The 18,333-nt window shown below is 33.5% G+C and overlaps 1 protein-coding gene across 1 annotated transcript; it reads right to left on the bottom strand.

Moving 5' to 3' along the window:
* Positions 1-11,128: 11,128 nt before the first annotated feature.
* Positions 11,129-17,077, bottom strand: LOC124820047 (WAT1-related protein At1g25270-like). Its single transcript, XM_047291675.2, has 7 exons — positions 16,884-17,077; positions 16,716-16,778; positions 16,490-16,606; positions 16,139-16,388; positions 11,981-12,139; positions 11,637-11,788; positions 11,129-11,336 (listed from the first exon to the last, which is right to left on the bottom strand). Exons 1-7 carry the CDS (start codon positions 17,075-17,077, stop codon positions 11,129-11,131), a joined length of 1,143 nt encoding a protein of 380 aa, XP_047147631.2.
* Between the last annotated feature and the right edge of the window lie 1,256 nt (positions 17,078-18,333).

Below are 18,333 nucleotides of genomic sequence, written 5' to 3'. Positions count from 1 at the left end.
GACAGCAAAGCTCCACGGTTCGAGAGAATGATATTTTTCAGCTTCTAATTAATCCAAAATATTTTTTTTAAAAAAAATATTGTTGAAATCCGTATATAACATAATGCATTCTACTTACATACGGTTCATGGAAATTACATAGGGATATATCCTTAGGTATTTTTCCCACCACCACGCGCCAACTTTATGTACAGAAATTATATACAGATTTTTCCGTATATAAAAATCCGTATATAATATCCGTATATAATACTTTTCTGATATCCGTATATAATTTTCGTATATAATACCTGATTTATATACGAATTAAAATCCGTATATAATGTTCCGTATGTAATTCCATTATTTCTTGTAGTGTGATATTTCTCATGTTACTCTTTTTGACTTTCCAAATATGGCACTTTTTTCCACTACCACAAATTACCCAACTAGTAATACTTTTAACCATACTTCTGATAGCATCATTCTTCCTACTATTGGACAAAGAGTTTCTCTTAAGAACAAAAGTAGACCTAAGTATTTAGATCATTACTACTATGGTACTACTTCTAGCATTCCCTCATCCCATACTACCTTGTATCCTATGCATTTGTTCCTTATGATAATTTCTCTTCTAACCATGCTTCTTTTTGTCATAATATTTCTGCACAAGTTGAACCATCCTCCTTTAAAGAGGCCAGCAAGTTTGAATGTTGGCAGCAAGCTATGAATTCTGAACTTTGTGCACTTGAAAGAAACCAAACCTGGACTTTGGTGAATCTCCCTGCTGGTAAGAAACCCATCAGTTGTCGTTGGGTCTATCGTATCAAGCATAAAGCAGATGACCCTATTGACAGATATAAAGCTCATTTAGTGGCAAGATGTTTCACTCAAACTGAAGGCTTGGATTACTATGAAACTTTCTCCCCTGTTGTTAAAATCACCACTGTTCATCTTGTGTTTGCTCTTGCTGAACCAATGGTTTCTTCATCAGTTAGATGTTGACAATGCCTTTCTCCATGGTGATTTAACTGAAGATATATACATGAAGCCTCCCCCTAGTCTTTGTCCTTCTACTCCCAATCTTGTTTGCAAGCTTCAAAAGTCTCTTTATGGTATCAAGCAGGCAAACCGAAATTGGAATCACAAACTAACATCATAATTACTCTCTATCGGGTATACACAAAGTTCTGCTGACCATTCTTTATTTATCAAACATTCTCCTTCTACTATCACCATTATTCTGGTATATGTTGATGATATTCTTTTATCTGGAAATAACTTGTCTGAAATCACTACTATTAAAGATCACCTCCACAAAAAGTTTCACATTAAAAATCTTGGAGATCTCAAATATTTTATGGGATTTGAAATTGCTAGATCTCGAGCTGGGTTGTGTATAAATCAGAGAAAAAATTGTCTTGAATTGATTTCTGAAGCTGGTATGTTAGGATGTAAACTTGCTCCTACACCGGCTGATCCTTTTGTTAAACTTCATGCTGATGAAGGTATCCTTCTCACAGATCCTTCTTCTTATTGTCGTCTTATTGGAATGTTAATCTATCTCACCAATATGCGGCCCGACATTGCTTATGTCGTCCAACAACTTAGCTAGTTTGTTTCTACTCCTCCCCAACCTCATATGCAACAAGCCATGATGATTATTAAATATTTAAAGAAAGCTCCTAGTTCTGGTCTGTTATATGCTGCTGATAATTCCTTCTGCATTCATGCATACTCTGATTTTGATTGGGCCACTTTTGCTACCACTAGAAGATCCATCTTTGGTTTTTGTGTCTTTCTTGGAACTACTCTTATTTCTTGGAAGTTAAAGAAACAAACTACCGTTTCCAAATACTCTACTGAAGTCGAATACAGGTCCTTAGCTTCTCTAACTTGTGAACTGCAATGGGTGCAATATCTTTTAAAAGATCTACATATATCATGCCAGACTCCTTACTCAGCCTATTGTGACAACAATTCTACTATCCACATTGCCAAGAATCCCACCTTTCATGAAAGAACCAAACATATAGACATAGATTGCCACATTACTAGACAAAAGCTTCAAGATGGTCTTATCAAGCTTCTTCATGTGTCTTTTGCCAATCAAGTTGCTAATGTTTTCACCAAGTCTCTTTATCCTTCTCCTTTTAACACTATTATTTCCAAGCTAAACATGCATAATATCCATGTTCATCTTGAGGGAGGGTGATAGAGATCTTAATAGATTTATTCTTCTGTTGTAACAATTTTCTTTTTTCCCCTTTGTATATATTCTTTGCTTCCGTTGTAACTTAATATACTTTGCTTGAATTCATTCACAATAATACTTTTCTCTGGATCCCTTTTTCTCTTTCTCAAACACTTATAAGAAATTTAAAATTTTTGACATCATATGCTTAATTGACATCAGAAATGTTAGATTCTGATGTCCATTAATGTTGGAGTTTTACTCTCTGGGAGTTGTATGGTTGCATGAATCATGACAATCTGCATAGAAATGTCCTTTGGGATGTTCAGTAAGCAATCGAATGTCGGAAGATGTGAATTTCAATGTCCATTAATGTTGAAATTCACTTTCTGGATGTTATATGTCTTTTGAATTTTATGAAAACATCAAAACGTTTGGCAGACAGGTGGAAAAATTACTACCATAAAATGTTAGGAGCATTAGATTCCAACGTCAAAGACCAAAAAGACATCGGAATTACTTCGTTTCCAATGTCATATGACTTGTAAAAATTTGTAAGAACATAACTAACTCATAATTGTTTAGTTTAAAAGCAAGGAATGGATGAACCGATAAAAGTTTCACATAATTGTTAGAGTTTTTGAAGGAAATGCTTTAAGAAAATAACACGTTACCTATTTGTAATTATGAGACGAAGAAAATTCTATGTCCAATGCGTTTGGAATACCTAAAGATACATGCATGCCCTAATTATTCTGTATTGTATACAAATGAGTATGTTGTGTTGAAGGTGTGCCTAACATGTGGTTTATCACGGTTAAAGAAGAAAACTGATGTAAATAATGGTGATAAATAAAATGATGATCCACCTACTAAGGTGATGTAGTACTTATCTATAATACCTAAGTTGAAACGATTGTTTTCCATTAAAGAAGATGCAAATAACCTTAAATGGCACGTTGATGGAAGAAAATGTGATAATCTTCTTCGATACCCATCTGATTCCCCACAATGGCAGACGATTGATGAAACTTAAGACTTGCACTTATTACCGATAGTATGAATCCTTATAGGAACTTAAGTAGAAAACATAGTTCATGGCCAATGTTGTTGATGATTTACAATCTATCTTCTTTGTTGTGCATGATGAGAAAATATATGATGTTGTCTATGATGATATTGGATCCTAGACAACTTGGAAATGACATTGATTTTTATCTGAAACCATTAATTGATTATTTGAAAATGTTGTGAGAAAAGGGCATTGAGGTTTTCTATTCATATTCTGAAGAAAACTTTCATTTGTATGCAATGTTGTTTTGCACCATAAATGATTTCCCAACATACGGAAATTTGAGTGGTTACAATGTTAAAGGTCGTTTTGCATGTCCTATCTGTGAAGAAAACAATAGTTATTCTCAATTAAAGCATGACCAAAAAACTATATATACAAGACATCGTAGAACCCTTCCTCAAATTCATCCTTACCGTAGATTGAAAAAAAATGTTTAAATGAAGTCCTGAAGATGATGTTGTGTCGAGACTTCACAATGAGGAAAATGTATACAGCCAAGTGAAGAACATTGATGTTGCATTCGAAAAACATCAAAAGAAGACCATTGAGAAAAACATTTTGAAGAAATGATCAATATTATTTAATCTTCCATATTAGTGTAAACTTGATGTACGACATTGCATAAACATGATTCATGTTGAAAAAAATGTATGTGATAGTGTCGTCAAAACTTTTACTAAACGTAGAAGGAAAGACAAGAGATGGAGTAAAAGCACAACAAGATTTGGTTGACATGGGCATCCATTCTAAGTTAAATCCACAATCAATTGGAAGACGCACCTACCTTCTCTAGTCACACTGTTTCTAAAAAAGAAAAACAAATTTTTTGTTGGTGTTTAAGGAGTTTGAAGGTTCCACATGGTTACTCATCAAATATTAGTAGCCTTGTTTCTATGCTAGATTTAAAGTTAATTGGTTTAAAGTCTCACGATTTTCATGTCTTAATGCAAAGACTTTTACTAGTAGCTATTCGAGTCATATTACATGGTTCTATTAGAGGTGTTCTTACACGTTTGAGTTTGTTTTTAACATTATTTGTAAGAAAGTTATTGATCCTCGACTGTTAAATAATTTTCAAAATGAGGCCATTAGACTATTGTGTCAATTAGAAATGTATTTCCCACACTCATTTTTTGATATCATGGTTCATTGATAATTAATCTAATGAGAGATACATGAATGTATTTCCCACACTCATTTATGATGTTTAGATTCAATATTGATTGGAATCTTCAATTATGGAGTGCGACATTGTAGAAGAAGCCATTGAGTTCGACTCAAGTTATATGCTAAGTTGTGAACCAGTAGGGCTTCCAAAGAATAGACATGAAGGTAAATGTGATGTTAAGGGTGTTTGAGGAGTGAAGATTGAAAGTGTTAGTAGAAAAGAAGTTAATCAAGCTCATTTGTACATCTTTAACAACACAAATGATTTTATTCCTTACATTTCGTAACACATTGATGAAATAAAGTCTGCACACCCATAGATGAGTGAAAAATGGTCACTTCATAAACATAATAAAACTTTCTTAACTTGGTTTAAGAAAATGATTTACATGAATCCAAATGTTTGAGAGTCTATATAGGTTAGCTCGTGGACCTAACACCAATGTGGTCACATACGACGAATACTAAATAAACAATTATTGTTTTTATTCAAAGCTGGAAGATGACAAAAATAGGATGTACACTTTGCTAGTTCTAAGGATAAAAATCCAATTACAACATTCATGAGTTATTTCGAATTAATAAAAGAAATATGAGAAGTTAACTATGTCAGTTTTAGAGTTAGAGTTTTCGAGTGTAAATGGGTTGACAAGAATTCTAGTGTGGTGACAGATGACCTCAAGGTCACTTTGGTGGACCTTAACAAGATGAGTTACATCGATAAACCATTTATTACGTCTATTCAAGTAAGATAAATATTTTGTCACTGATCCAGCGAATTATAAATGGTTAGTGGTATTGGAAGGTAGAATCATGCACGTAAATGATGATGAAGACTCTTGAGATATACTTGAGACAATGTCTTTCTCATTAAGAACCATTGAAAATAAGGTTGATGACGTAGCCGATAAAATCCATGCAATTTGAAGTGATTATAACGAAGTCATATGAGGAAAAACAATTCCCTAATAGGTGTTTTTTTATTATTTTTGCCACATTTACAATTTCTTTATTTTGTTTGTTCTAAATGTATAGAAATAATTTGTTTTTTTCATCATGTATAATTTACTAACATTGTGTTTTTAGGTATGACAAGCTCCAAATCAAGAAAGAGTGGATATGGTAGATCCGTGACTTGGTTACCTGATTTCACATCCTATCGGATTGCCATGAAGATGTTGGTTGATGAAGATTGCTTTAAGGAGGCTCCTTCAACATAAGATGATCTCGATGATGAGTTGATGAAGCTTCTTCAAAGAGGTGGACTCCATGATGATCAATGAAAGTATTGGAAGAAAATAAAGATGAAGAGATGAAGATCTTGGTGTTGTATGGTCTTGGTAGATGTTCCTCTACGAGGTTAGGCCAACCATGAAGGAGGAGGAATGAAGAAGTCTAGAAGAAATATCCATGAAACCTATAAATAGAAGATCTCTCAAGAAGAAAATCAAGAGGATAGCTTAAAAGAATAGAAAAGAAAAGCTTACAACGATATATTCATCCTAAAAAGAAGAGAAAGAGCTCAAGAAAAAAAATACATTTGAGCTGTAGAAAAGAAAAGAGAAGAGAAAAAGAAAGAGATACTCTCAAGCTTCATTTTCATATTGCTTACCATTGTAAGAGAGAAGAGAGAAACTACTGTGGGTGTGTAGACTGTTTTGTATTGTACTCAAATCCTCTGTGTGAGAGAAATAGTCTGAAGTACTTGTAAGCAATTGTTGATTCGAATTCTGTAGAGAATTAAAACAGTTATAACTAAACTCTATTTGAGTTGAAGAATCTTGGCAAGGTTGCTAAGTACTTCCAAGCTTTATATTTATGAACTTACAAGCTAAATGATTATAACTAAACTCTATTTGAGTTGAAGAATTTATGTAAACCTTCAATCCCTAGGTGTGTCTTTTCATCTGCTCGGCAAAATGCAGTTATGGACGTCCATACCTCCTCATTCAACTTAAGATTAACTCCTTTAACTCTAGAACATAAGATGTCATCAACAATCTTAAGATTTGCATATAATACATTGACTAAATATGGATACCAAACACCATCGAATTCTAATAAAGTCTTGAAACCTTGGTGCTTCAGCCAATCTTGAAAGCTAAAGCCTCCTCAAAATTATTATTCCAAAGTCATATATTAGAGTAATTTGACTTGTATCATAGCAGAATTTGATTAATATAGTAATGATAATGTCATGGTACTAAATGCTAAGTATGTCAAGTGATCTTTGCAATGTTTAAACCAAGTATGATTTACAAATCTAAACATTGAAAATACCATGTATTATGTAGCAGAAAACATGATAGATGTACTAACAACGTTGCAGCAGAGTAATAAGTGCATAAATATAGTCAAAATGATGCATATTACACTTTATACCATGGTATTCAATGTGAATTTGTGCTATATGCAACAAATAACATGAATTTTACTCAAAACATGAATTTAATACAATCTTAGACTTGTGCAGCAGACCAGAAATGCAGTTAGATGCACATTAAAACAGAGTTTGTCACATAACCGATTACATTATTGATTTAACATATTAAATTCTACAATAATGGTCATTTAATATATTTTAATTTGTTAAAAAGTGCAGTAATGGTCTGAACAAAACATAATGATGTCTGAGTTTATTTCACTCAAGTTTTGATATGAAAAAACATCTTTCACTATACTGAATCATGTTAGTAGCTTAAGAACAAGTATGTAAAGTAGTTTTTGCTACTATGCATGAATATTGCATAACAATGAGTATTGAGTCATATTACCAAGTGCTAAAGAACAAACTTACCATACTATAAGAGGACAAACTTGATAGTCCAATATATTTAAGCAAGAATAAATCAGTTCACTCAATCATACATGATAGTTAGTATCAATTTGAGTTGGCACAACTTTCAAACACAATTCTTTCTGTTTTAATCGATTATCAAACTTATGTAATCAATATATTGACACTTAATCATATTAGTCATCCATTTGCCATCCTTAACAGATTATGTTACTTATATAACATATTATGATTTTCTCTCTGTTTTAATAAGTTATGTAACTTATATAATCGATTATAACAGAGTGATTTGCTCCTGTTTAGCTTTCTAAGTGTTCAGGCTAAATCTAACCGATTATTATACTTATGTAATCGATTATTTATACTAGATTTTTGATTTGTTTTAGTCTTGATTCACTTATCATTAATGAATTCAAACATCTAGCACTAACATAGTAAAAATATAAGCAATTGTTATGCCATTTTGTTGTGCAAGAAACTATTTAAGCAATTTAGCTATTCATCATCATTTACAAAAAAAAAAAAAAAATGTCAAATAAATATAAATATAAAGACTTATGTGTCTAAATATATATATTTTAACAACAATTCTACATAACACAATTCCCAACACCTTTGTCCTCTTTAAGGCAGTTCGCAAGCTTAACTTTTCCGAGCTATATAATAGACAAATGAAATAGTTCATGCATACAATAGATTTGCAGGAAAAAAAATTACTCACTGCTTCTGGATAAAAAGAACTTCAAAATAGTTGTTTTTTTTATAAAATTAAATATCTTTTAGGATATTTGATAAAGAAATCCATGCATTAAAAATAAATAAAACTGGAGTGATAAAAGTAACCAGGAACGACATTAAAAAGGGAAGTAGCAAATGTTGCTGATACCCACGCCAGGAAGAGGTGAGAAGTAGAAAATAGAAGTCAAATTTTCTTTCTTGAAAAATGTCAAATACAACTTAAGAATCTCCAAGTGATGAAATTTTTCAAACTTAAAATCAGTCTTTTAGGACGAGTATGTGTAAATATTAATGTTTTAGGACATTTTTAATATATATTAGATAATTGGACTTAAAGTTGTATTTTTCTTTTAATTATTAGTTGTTAGGTTAGTTGAGTGAATTTATAGAAACAGAAATAGGATGTATTAGATTTTCATAGTCTAGCTTATTTTAGTATAGACTTAACCTAATTTTCGTCTTACCAAGGGTAATCTAGTTAGCTCGTTAATAAGAGGATAGTATATTAGTTTCTTTTTGTTGATTTTAGTTTAGGACTTTATCAAGTTTTTACTTTTTTTTATTCGTTCAAAAAGACCATATCCTTTCTAATAGCAAGTTACTTACACTAGTGCAGAAAGCGGAAACAGCACCGGTTCTTTTGGGCCATAGACAGCAGTTTCTGAACCGAGACATATCTAGGCGAGGTAAAAAGTGATAGCCTATTTGCCTTGGTTCTTGGACTGAGGCATAAAAAGACAGAATTTTGACTCGGTTGAAAGTTAACCGAGGCCGTAGGTTCTTTTTTTTTTTATTCCAACGGTCTCATTCACGTGCACCAGCATCCACTCTACTCTTCTCATACTCTAGTGCTGCACATTTCCTTTTTGTCATTTTCCATGTGCCCTTGCTGCTGTTGTCCATCACGTACACACATTTCTGCTGGACATTCTACTCATTTCTTTTTGGACACCATTCTTTGCTGGCCAGAGCTGGAGCTGGAGCGTGAAGTGTAGTGTGCTTGACTTCCACCATGCCGCCACACTCCTTCTTCTTCTCCACGGGACACTCTTCTTCTCCAAAGTTGGCGGCTGCTCTCCCTTCTTCAATCACCATTCAAAAACATCATCAACCAGCCACTCCATCTTCTTCCAGCCGCTCCATCTTCTTTTGTAATTGATCAGGAGCAATCCAGAACAGAGAACAGATAACTGATTTCAAAATTAACATACCCAATTGAACATCAGAAAGATCAATTTTAACATACCCAATTCAATTCAAGATCATAAGGAGCAATGCAGAACAGATAACTGATTTGAACATACCCAATTCAAAATTAACATACCCAATTAAAAAGATAACTGATTTTAACATACCCAATTCAAGAGCATCCACTCTCCGAGCTCTCTTCGCACTCGTGTAAGCCGCACACCTTCTCTGCATCTTCTCTGCATACCCAATTCAAGCATCTTCTCTGCACTCTCTCATTCCGATCATCGCCACTACACGAACCTTCAAAGTGTCCGGAACCTTCACATGTGCCACCTCCATAAACCCCTCTCTGCTTCCACACCTGGACAAATTGCTCTTCCACATGCAACCACCCGACCCGTCTTGAAGAAACCACTCCCTCTCGGACCTCGGTTCGAACCCCGGCAAACAGTCGCACCGCCTGAAGGTTGATGCCTCCCCTTCTCGCAGAAACGCCACCGCTGTAGGACGTCCTCGCCGCGACCTCGCCGCCACCTCGTCACGACCTCGTCGCGCTTGCCGCCAACATTGAGTCTGTCGTGGTGAAGAAAGAGAGAAGAAAGAAGATGGAATTTAAACCCTTTTAGCAACCCCACCGCTGCAGAAACGCCATCGGTCCAGGATCCCCTCGCCGCGACCTCGCCGCCACCACGTCGCCACCTCGCCGCCACCACGTCGCCACCTCGCCGCGGCCTCACTACGGTCTCGCTATGACCACGCCGCGATCTCGCCGCCACCTTGCTGCGACCTCGCCGCCACCTCGCCGCCACCTCGCCATGCCTCGCCGCACTCGCCGTACTCGCCACAGTCGCCGTACTTGCCACACTCGCCGCACTCGTCTGTCGCGGTGAAGAAGCTTTATGCTGCTTCTGGGTTTCGTAGAGGATGCTGCTTCTGGGTTTCGTAAAGTTGAGAAAAGAATGGACCCAAGTCGAAATTAGGGTAAATTACCCTTTTGATTTTGGAATATGCCTCGGTTGGTGAGAGGACCGAGGTAGTTGGACAATTTCAAAAAATTATAGGAATAAATTACAAGAATATGCCTCGGTTTTGCTTTTAACCGAGTTAATTTTGTATTTATGCTTCGGTTCTTTTGTAACCGAGGCGTATAAATTCGTCAAAATTTCAAAAATGCCACCGCCTCTACATATGCCTCGGTTTTCTTAAAACCGAGATGTATAACCCGTTTTCATATCTCTGATTGCACTAGTGTTAGTTCTTTAGAAATTCATTTTAAACATTTCTCTAATAATCTTCTCTCATGAAAATTCTTCCAACTTTTAATAAGCTTCGATGCAACAAAAGCTATAAATGAGCAACCAGTTTTGGAAGTGGCCAGTGCAACTAAAGCTATAAATGGTTCAACCATTAAAAGGTTGAACCAAGCTGTGGTGACCTAATGTTTCAAGTTAAGGACTCCAATGAACAATTTGAAGAGCTGGAGCAACCTATCACAACCAGTAAATGAAGACAGATTCACTTGCTAGACTTGCTACTTGCTGGACCAGATAAACCAAATGCACTGGACAGAGGAATTTACATTGAAGTCTACCTACTGTAGGAAGTCCTTTTAACCTGTACTTGTAGGTTAAACCATGTTTATAGGTAACTAGCTATAAGTAGTGAAATCTGTAACAGTGTGGAGTTCGGGAGATTTGTCTACGAAGCTTGGGCAAAGAAGGAAAGATTCAAAGTTGCTGAACAAGGAGAGCTAGAGACATACCTTTTAACAGCATTTAGTAGGATCATTTATTTATTTTGTCATAATTTAAGAAAAAAAAAAACGCTGTATAATTGTATATAGCTTACTAAGTATTTAATATAATGCATGCAAAGATTGTTCCATATATTTCAATAAGCTATACCTATTCACAAAATGGTTTTGTGCAAGGTAGAGAAACATGAGAGGCTGCATCAAACTACATCTCACCTATTCCCAAAGATTCATTTAAGAGCCTTTGTTTACAGTGTTGCTATTACTATTCACCTGGTTATTGCTAACATGATCACTCTTATCGTTGGCAGAGACTACAACAACCTCAGTCGTACTTAATTCTGTCTCTGATAACACCAAATCAGTTTGTGGTTTAATTTCTTTGCTTTTACTCCACAGCACCATGTACAAGCCACACACAATTAGCGATGCGCCAAGTACACTGAACATATTAAAAAATAAATAAAAATCAGTCATACACACACTAGAGAAATTAACACGATATAATCTTGTATGCGACTTTTTTTTTTCCTTCTCAGCAATAACACACAATATAGAAGAAGAGTAAAATAGCATAAAGTGCATAATTATGATGCTACCTTTTAATTAACTACCAATTCATAAATATATATCGTTTTTTATCTTCTCTATTTAAGGTTTACCACAAGTTACCAACAATTTTACCAAATAAGGTCTAAATGTTTATTAAGTCAAAATATGGTGCAAAAGAAATAGTGTATACCTTCCAAGGTATAGTTTCTCTTGTAATAAGAGGGGAGCAGTGGCAGCCACGAGCACAAGCTCAAGGGGATTGAATACAGATACATATAATGGACCTTTCTTCCGTACACACCATGCAGTGATAATATTCACAAATGCAGTGACTGCAATTCCCTGCCACAGAATTTTAGTTTCCAAATATGAAATATAAGTAAATGGCAAATTTCCATTTCATTTTGGAGTTAGCTAAAGTATGAGAAAAACAAGCGGAAAGAGAGCGCAATTGGTAAAATGTGATGAAAATTGAAAATATGAAGAAAATAAAATAAAAATGATATAGAAATTGAATAATTGTTATTAGCGTACCGAATAGAGTGTCGCCAAAATCCTAATAGCTGAAGGCAACTTCCATTGATTCCAATCTTTTTCAACACAAAGGGCAAAGAGTGTGGCTTGTACTGCCGCCATTGAATTCATTAACGATGTACTTGAGTGGTGGCTTGGATATTCCTTACTCAGCTTATCCTATATTATTGTACATTCACAGCTTCAACAAATATGTATCCAAAACCACACCAAACACATGCCTACTTGTATTAATTAAAGAAAAAAGGGCACATCATATATATAACATGTCTAAGTACTCATCTTACTAGAATGAGAAAAAAACGAGTCAAGAAAAGTAAACTTATGGGTATAAAAGTTTTCTAATTTTTTATGCTCAAACAATGCTACCTTCTTGAAGGAATACCAAACAAAATTACAGAGTGTGTTAGAGGTTATATATATATATAGTAGTGTCTTCATGTTTTTTGGTTTAAATTTAACACGGGTGAAAGGAAGTGTTGGTTTTTAAAGTATAAGAGACAAAAGAATGAAAGGAAAACTGATATATTTTAGAGTGTGTTAGAGGTTATATTGTAATTTCTTCATGTTTCTTGGATTAAATTTAACACGAGTGAAAGGAAGTGTTGGGTTTCAAAGTATAAGAGGCAAAAAAATTAAAGGGAAACTGATATATTTTATTGAGCTTAAGTAATAAATATTTATATTACAGAATTTGTAACTGATTTGAGAAATATCTACTAAACCTAATTAATTAAGTAATCCATAAAATCCTCCTAAGAAATAGGATAGGAATATATTTTTATTTAACTTATTTGACTTCTTCAACCAAATATTGTTTGAGTCACAAAATTCCAACAATCTCTTCCTTGACTCAAAGTCAGCATACACTAAGTTTTTTCATCCTTGACCGTATCATCTAAAGTTCCTTCACTTTTGGAAGTCCCGATTACAATTTCTTGCTTAGTCTTCATGTCCTTACAATCTTCCGCAAATATCTCATTTACTTGTAGTTGTTCTTTTGCCTTTTTTGCATTTTCAGCTTCTGCTTTAGGAAGAGTTGTCGTATGATGTTTTTCTTCCTCTAAATTTTCTAGTTTAATTTGACTTTCACCAACTATAATACCCACTAACACTACTTTCTTGTCATTCAGAGGTGGGGTTCTTTTACGTCTTCTGACATCCATATGTATTAACTGCAACTTGTTTGTTGCTCTCCAAGATTTGTCTTTTGGAAAAGGCAACCTTGTTTGTTTTCCATATTGCAAAGTTGCGCATACGGGTGATTTCTCTTCTAGTTTGGGAAGCCCTTGTACCTGCATATTGTCTTCAACCTTGTGCACAACAAATTGCTCTTCATCAATCAAATTCAAAGCAAAGTTCTTGCCTTTCATTTGAACTCTAAATAATTCTTTATTATCTGAATCTTTAATCATGCAGGTTTTATCTTCAAATAGAAGTTTATAGCCTTTCTCTAGAAGTTTGCCAACACTCAACAAGTTTTGGTCAATTTCAGGAACGTATAGAACATCGGTAATTAATTTCAAACATGTGCAACCTTTGATCGCAATGGTTCCTTTGCCTTTCACTGCTATTTTTGCTCCGTTTCCAATTCTGACATTTGTATTGTAGGTTGCATCAAAATCTTTGAATAATTCTTTATCGTAAGTCATGTGGTTTATGCAACCACTATCAATTAGCCAACTTTCTTTTGATCTTGCAGTAGCAAAGCAAGAAACAACAAAAAGTTCTTCTTCTTTACCCTCTTCAACAACAACTTGTACATTCTCTTGTGTTTTTTATGACTTGCAGATTTTCTCCACATGCCCTAATTGTCCACATTTATGGCATTTCACATCTGGCCTCCACCAACACTTTGTATGTGGATGATTGTTTTTCTTACAAAAAGGGCATGATGGAAAAACATGAGAGGATTTACTATCATTTTTGTGGTTGAAAGACTTACCCTCTTTTTTCAGAAATTTAGTTGCCAAAGTCCCTTCAATATGACATTCTCCTCTCATGAGTCTTCTTTACTCTGGAGCCTCAAGTGCGGTCAAAAGTTCTACCAATGTCATTATCAACAGATCATAACTCTCGGTAATTACTGACGGCTTATAGTTGTCGGTAATTATCGACGGCTAGTCTATTAGTAAATGTTTTTCAACAAGTATTTATTGACGAAATTTTGTACGTTGATAATTCGTCTAAAAGTTGACATCAATGATGAATTTTGATAGTTACCGACGAATATATTATGTTAGTAAATCAAGTTTTTTTTGTAGTGTTTCGCATACCAATCTGAGTACAAAAACAATCTTTTAAGTCTTTGAATTTAAGTTTGTTTAAAGGAAACAAGCTTAAAAAATACATTGTGGCCATTTTACAAATAAAAGACAATTATTTAAGTCCGTTAGTCTCGTAAGAAACTTAAATAATCAGTTTTTAAGTTTGTCGTTGAGTAACAGACTTAAATAGTCCCTTTCTAAGTTTGATCAAAGACCAAAAAACTTAAATAAGCGCATTTTGACATTCGTTGATCGCCCAATAGACTTTAATTGATGTTTTCAAGTCTATTGATTCTACAATGAACTGAGGTTGATGTTTTGACTATCTCAAAATTTTATTTGCAACCTTCCACACACAGATTTACACAACACATAATCAACTCCCTCCTATTCACAACACATTTTCAATTATGCAAAATAGATTTGTTAGCTCCATCTCCTACAACAACAACAACATCCACTTCCAACAACAATGACACAGTGAAAAGCGGACCAAGGGTGACTAGTTTGGTGTTGACCTAAATCGTGGAACTGAAAGGAGAAGAAGAAATACAATGACAAACCATCATATCTCGCTGATAACTAGCTCCGTTTTAGCTGGTGTTGGTGTTTCAGATGTGTAATGCAGCAATGTCGATGCAGGATGAGGTTAAGCAAAGGAGCCACAATGATTGTGAAGAGAAGCCTTACATAAAGAAGAGGCGCCACTCATGCTTCTAGTAACTCCGGTGATGGTAGAAATTTGATTCCAACAAGTCAACAATGATAATGAATCTAGGAGGGTATAACTCGGTAGTTGAATCTCGTGGAATGGCAAAGAAGAATCTCATTTATTTTGAGGAAGAAAGAGAAGACTTAGGCATGAAAAGAAAATAACCCATATATAGCATCTGTTTTATTTTGAAGACTTGGTCAACAACTGACTTAAAATTTAAGTTTGTTAGTCAATAATAGACTTAAAATCTAAGTTTGTCGAATCTAAGTCTATTTTAAAAAATAGACTTGAAAAACACAAAATAACAAACTAGGAAAGTTTGTTTTGGGGTAGCTATACCCAGTTAATGCGAGGATTCCTCATCAAAATAGAGAAAAAGTTTGAACAATATCCATGAAAACATGTTTATTTGTCATTCCTAGTGACATCTCTTGTGATAGATGTAATTCCCAAGCAATCCATTTATCCATCTTGTCTACAAGACGTGCTTAAAATTCTTTCATTTTACTTCTTCTCTTTATTCTTCAGGTTTAATGCAATAAATCCCACCTTATTATCGTGTGCCTTAGTTGTTTGAAGCATTTGAAGTTCTTTAGTTCTTGTTGAGTTCTAAACTTCCTCCAAGGTAGTAGTTTGTTCCTTTTTGAACAACAAATAATCCTTGAAATGCTCAAACTTCTTATACAAAAATATTGAGGAACAATAAAACCTTGTCTTCTTTTCCATTTCCTCATTCTTCTTCTTCTAGCTTCATTTGGATATTTTCAAGATCATCTAGAACCTTATTAAAATATGTTAGGTGTTGGACCGTCCTTTTTTATTTTTTCATCATGAGAGAGTATAATTATTGTTTTCAAGACAATCTATGCACTATGATTTCATCATATATAATTATTTGAGCTTCATCTATATTGTTTTAAAAAATCTTTCCTTCATGACTTTATTATGGTGTTGATTTCTTTTTATTGATCATACTAGTCATTTCTTTTTGGTACAGAGAAGATGAAATGTTCACCTTGTCCTTTAGTACAACCTTGTTTTATCAATTCTTAATCGTGACTTTTTCTTCTTTTTTATTTCCATAGATGATACCAGTTGTTGGATTATTTGGAGAGAAAAACATTAATATTTAGATGTAACATGTGTATATATATAAAAGCAAAAGGAAACATATACCTGAATGATGAGCCACACTGAAAAACTGAAGCAACATCCAATACCACTTAGAACACCTATCCATTCTTTTCCATCAGATGCTCTTATCTCATTATTGTCTTTTTTATGCATGAGATTAATGTGAATATTTTTCCAAATATTTATTTCTACCCCTTTGAAGAATGACAACATCATAGAACCGCTAACTCCAATTATCGTTCCCATCACCTTAGCTTTCCCTGCGGTGGTTTGCAAATTTAACTTTTCATAGCTACAAAAAAATCAGAAATCACTACAATACTTTTGAATTCTCTTCCCGCAAAAAGTAAAATAGCACATGAGTGTAAAAATTGGTGAGTGGTGACTACCTACCCGCACAGGAAGGAGAGGATAAAAGTGATCACAGGAACCATGTTGAAAATAGCGTTAGCATATGTTGCTGATACCAACGCTATGGCGGTGAAAAAAAGATTTTGGAATAAACTCCCTCTGTTCATTTATATCATCAACAAACATTATTTGAATTCAAGTTATTTTATAAATTAATTTAATAATAAGAACAAAGAGGTGAATGCTGAATAGTTTGCATCAATTATACCCAAATAATCCGCAAAGAAATGTCATCAAGAGCACCCTCCATGTCAACTTTGGCCTGTTCTTTCTACTTTGATTATAAAAAAGAAGTAAAAAACATTGATTATCCAAAGATGCATAAATTATGATGTCAATATTATGAAATAAAACAACTTATGGTGTGTTAATTCACCTCTCAAAAATAAGAGCAAGAATAATAGTGATAGCTGCTCCGAAAATTTGACGGTAAGCAGTGAATACTTTAATGCTCATTCCATCAGTTATGGCGAGGCTAGTACTTACAGTATTTCCAGTATATGCAACCTGCACCAGCATCATCAGTAAGAGAGGCTTCAACTCTTGCACCACTTTCAATATACGGTTCATTGTATTGCCTTTTGTATGTTGGTTTGTTGAATGAAAGAAACAAAGAAAATGGAAAAAATAGGGAAATGTGTGTGGAGGTTCTATATCAACAAACAAAGGTTATATTTGTTCACAGGGATTACTAGTTACTACTCAAACTATCATTCCTTCCATGCTCTTCAATGTATTAATTACACGGCTTATCCTAATCTGTATATGAACATAAAAATGTGTTAATTATGTATTATTAAACATTGACGGATTTGTGATATTACTGTTAGTATTAAAAGGGTTGTCTTTTTAATACAAATTATTGTTCTTATCAACGAATCCGTATATGTCAATCGCATCACACTCTTAAAGACCATGTTAACTAGAAGATGTAATTTTCTAAAATAATTTAAATAAGAAAGAATAAATATTTAAATAATAAATTATACTCTCTTTTTTAACTTTAACTAAAAGTTTAGATATTCAAACTATACGTCGACATACAAGACGCTCCATTATTCTTGTTATACTTAATAAATTAAATGATGAAAGATAAATAAAAATATATGAATTATGGTTTAGAAGATGTCACTCTTTCCTAATTCAGCTAATGAGACAAAATGAATAATGATTTTTGCCTAAAATCCCTTGAATAAGGAAGAAAGAATCATTTTTCTCTTTATCTCTTTAATGAATACCAAACTAGACATTAATATATATATATATATATATATATATATATATATATATATATATATATATATATATATATATATTTATACGATATAGGTTTTTTTAGTATGAATTTCATCCAACATAAATTTAATTAATTTTAAATTTATCAGTCTTTATTTTAATTTGGAGATATGAATATCATTGATAATATGTACCTATAGGGTCCACACAAGTTGTCTGAAAGCTTATCACAACAAAATATATACAATTTATTCAGAACAGATAATCCTATAAAAAGCAACGAATTGTAAATATCCTCTACAGATTTTATTTTAGTCAGATATTATCAAATTAATTATTTTGTAATGTTATAAATATTAAAAAATGATTATTTACAGTAAAGGAAAATTAAGTTTATGAACTGGCTGAATGTCAACGTATTCCTAATTAGGAGTTAATGTAATAAGAGAAGAATAAATATGAGAGAAAAATGAATGTTAAATATGAGTGGAAAGTGAGGTTAAATTAGGTACAACAGCAACTCTTAAGATAACGATTACCACAATAATTTACAAAAACAAAAATAAAAAGGCAGTATACTCCTGGAGTTT

The sequence above is a fragment of the Vigna umbellata genome, chromosome 1, assembly GCF_029865625.1.
Source record: "Vigna umbellata cultivar VRB3 chromosome 1, Vumbellata_1.0, whole genome shotgun sequence".
Classification (NCBI taxonomy): Eukaryota; Viridiplantae; Streptophyta; class Magnoliopsida; order Fabales; family Fabaceae; genus Vigna; species Vigna umbellata.
This window is presented reverse-complemented; position numbering and strand designations above follow the sequence as displayed.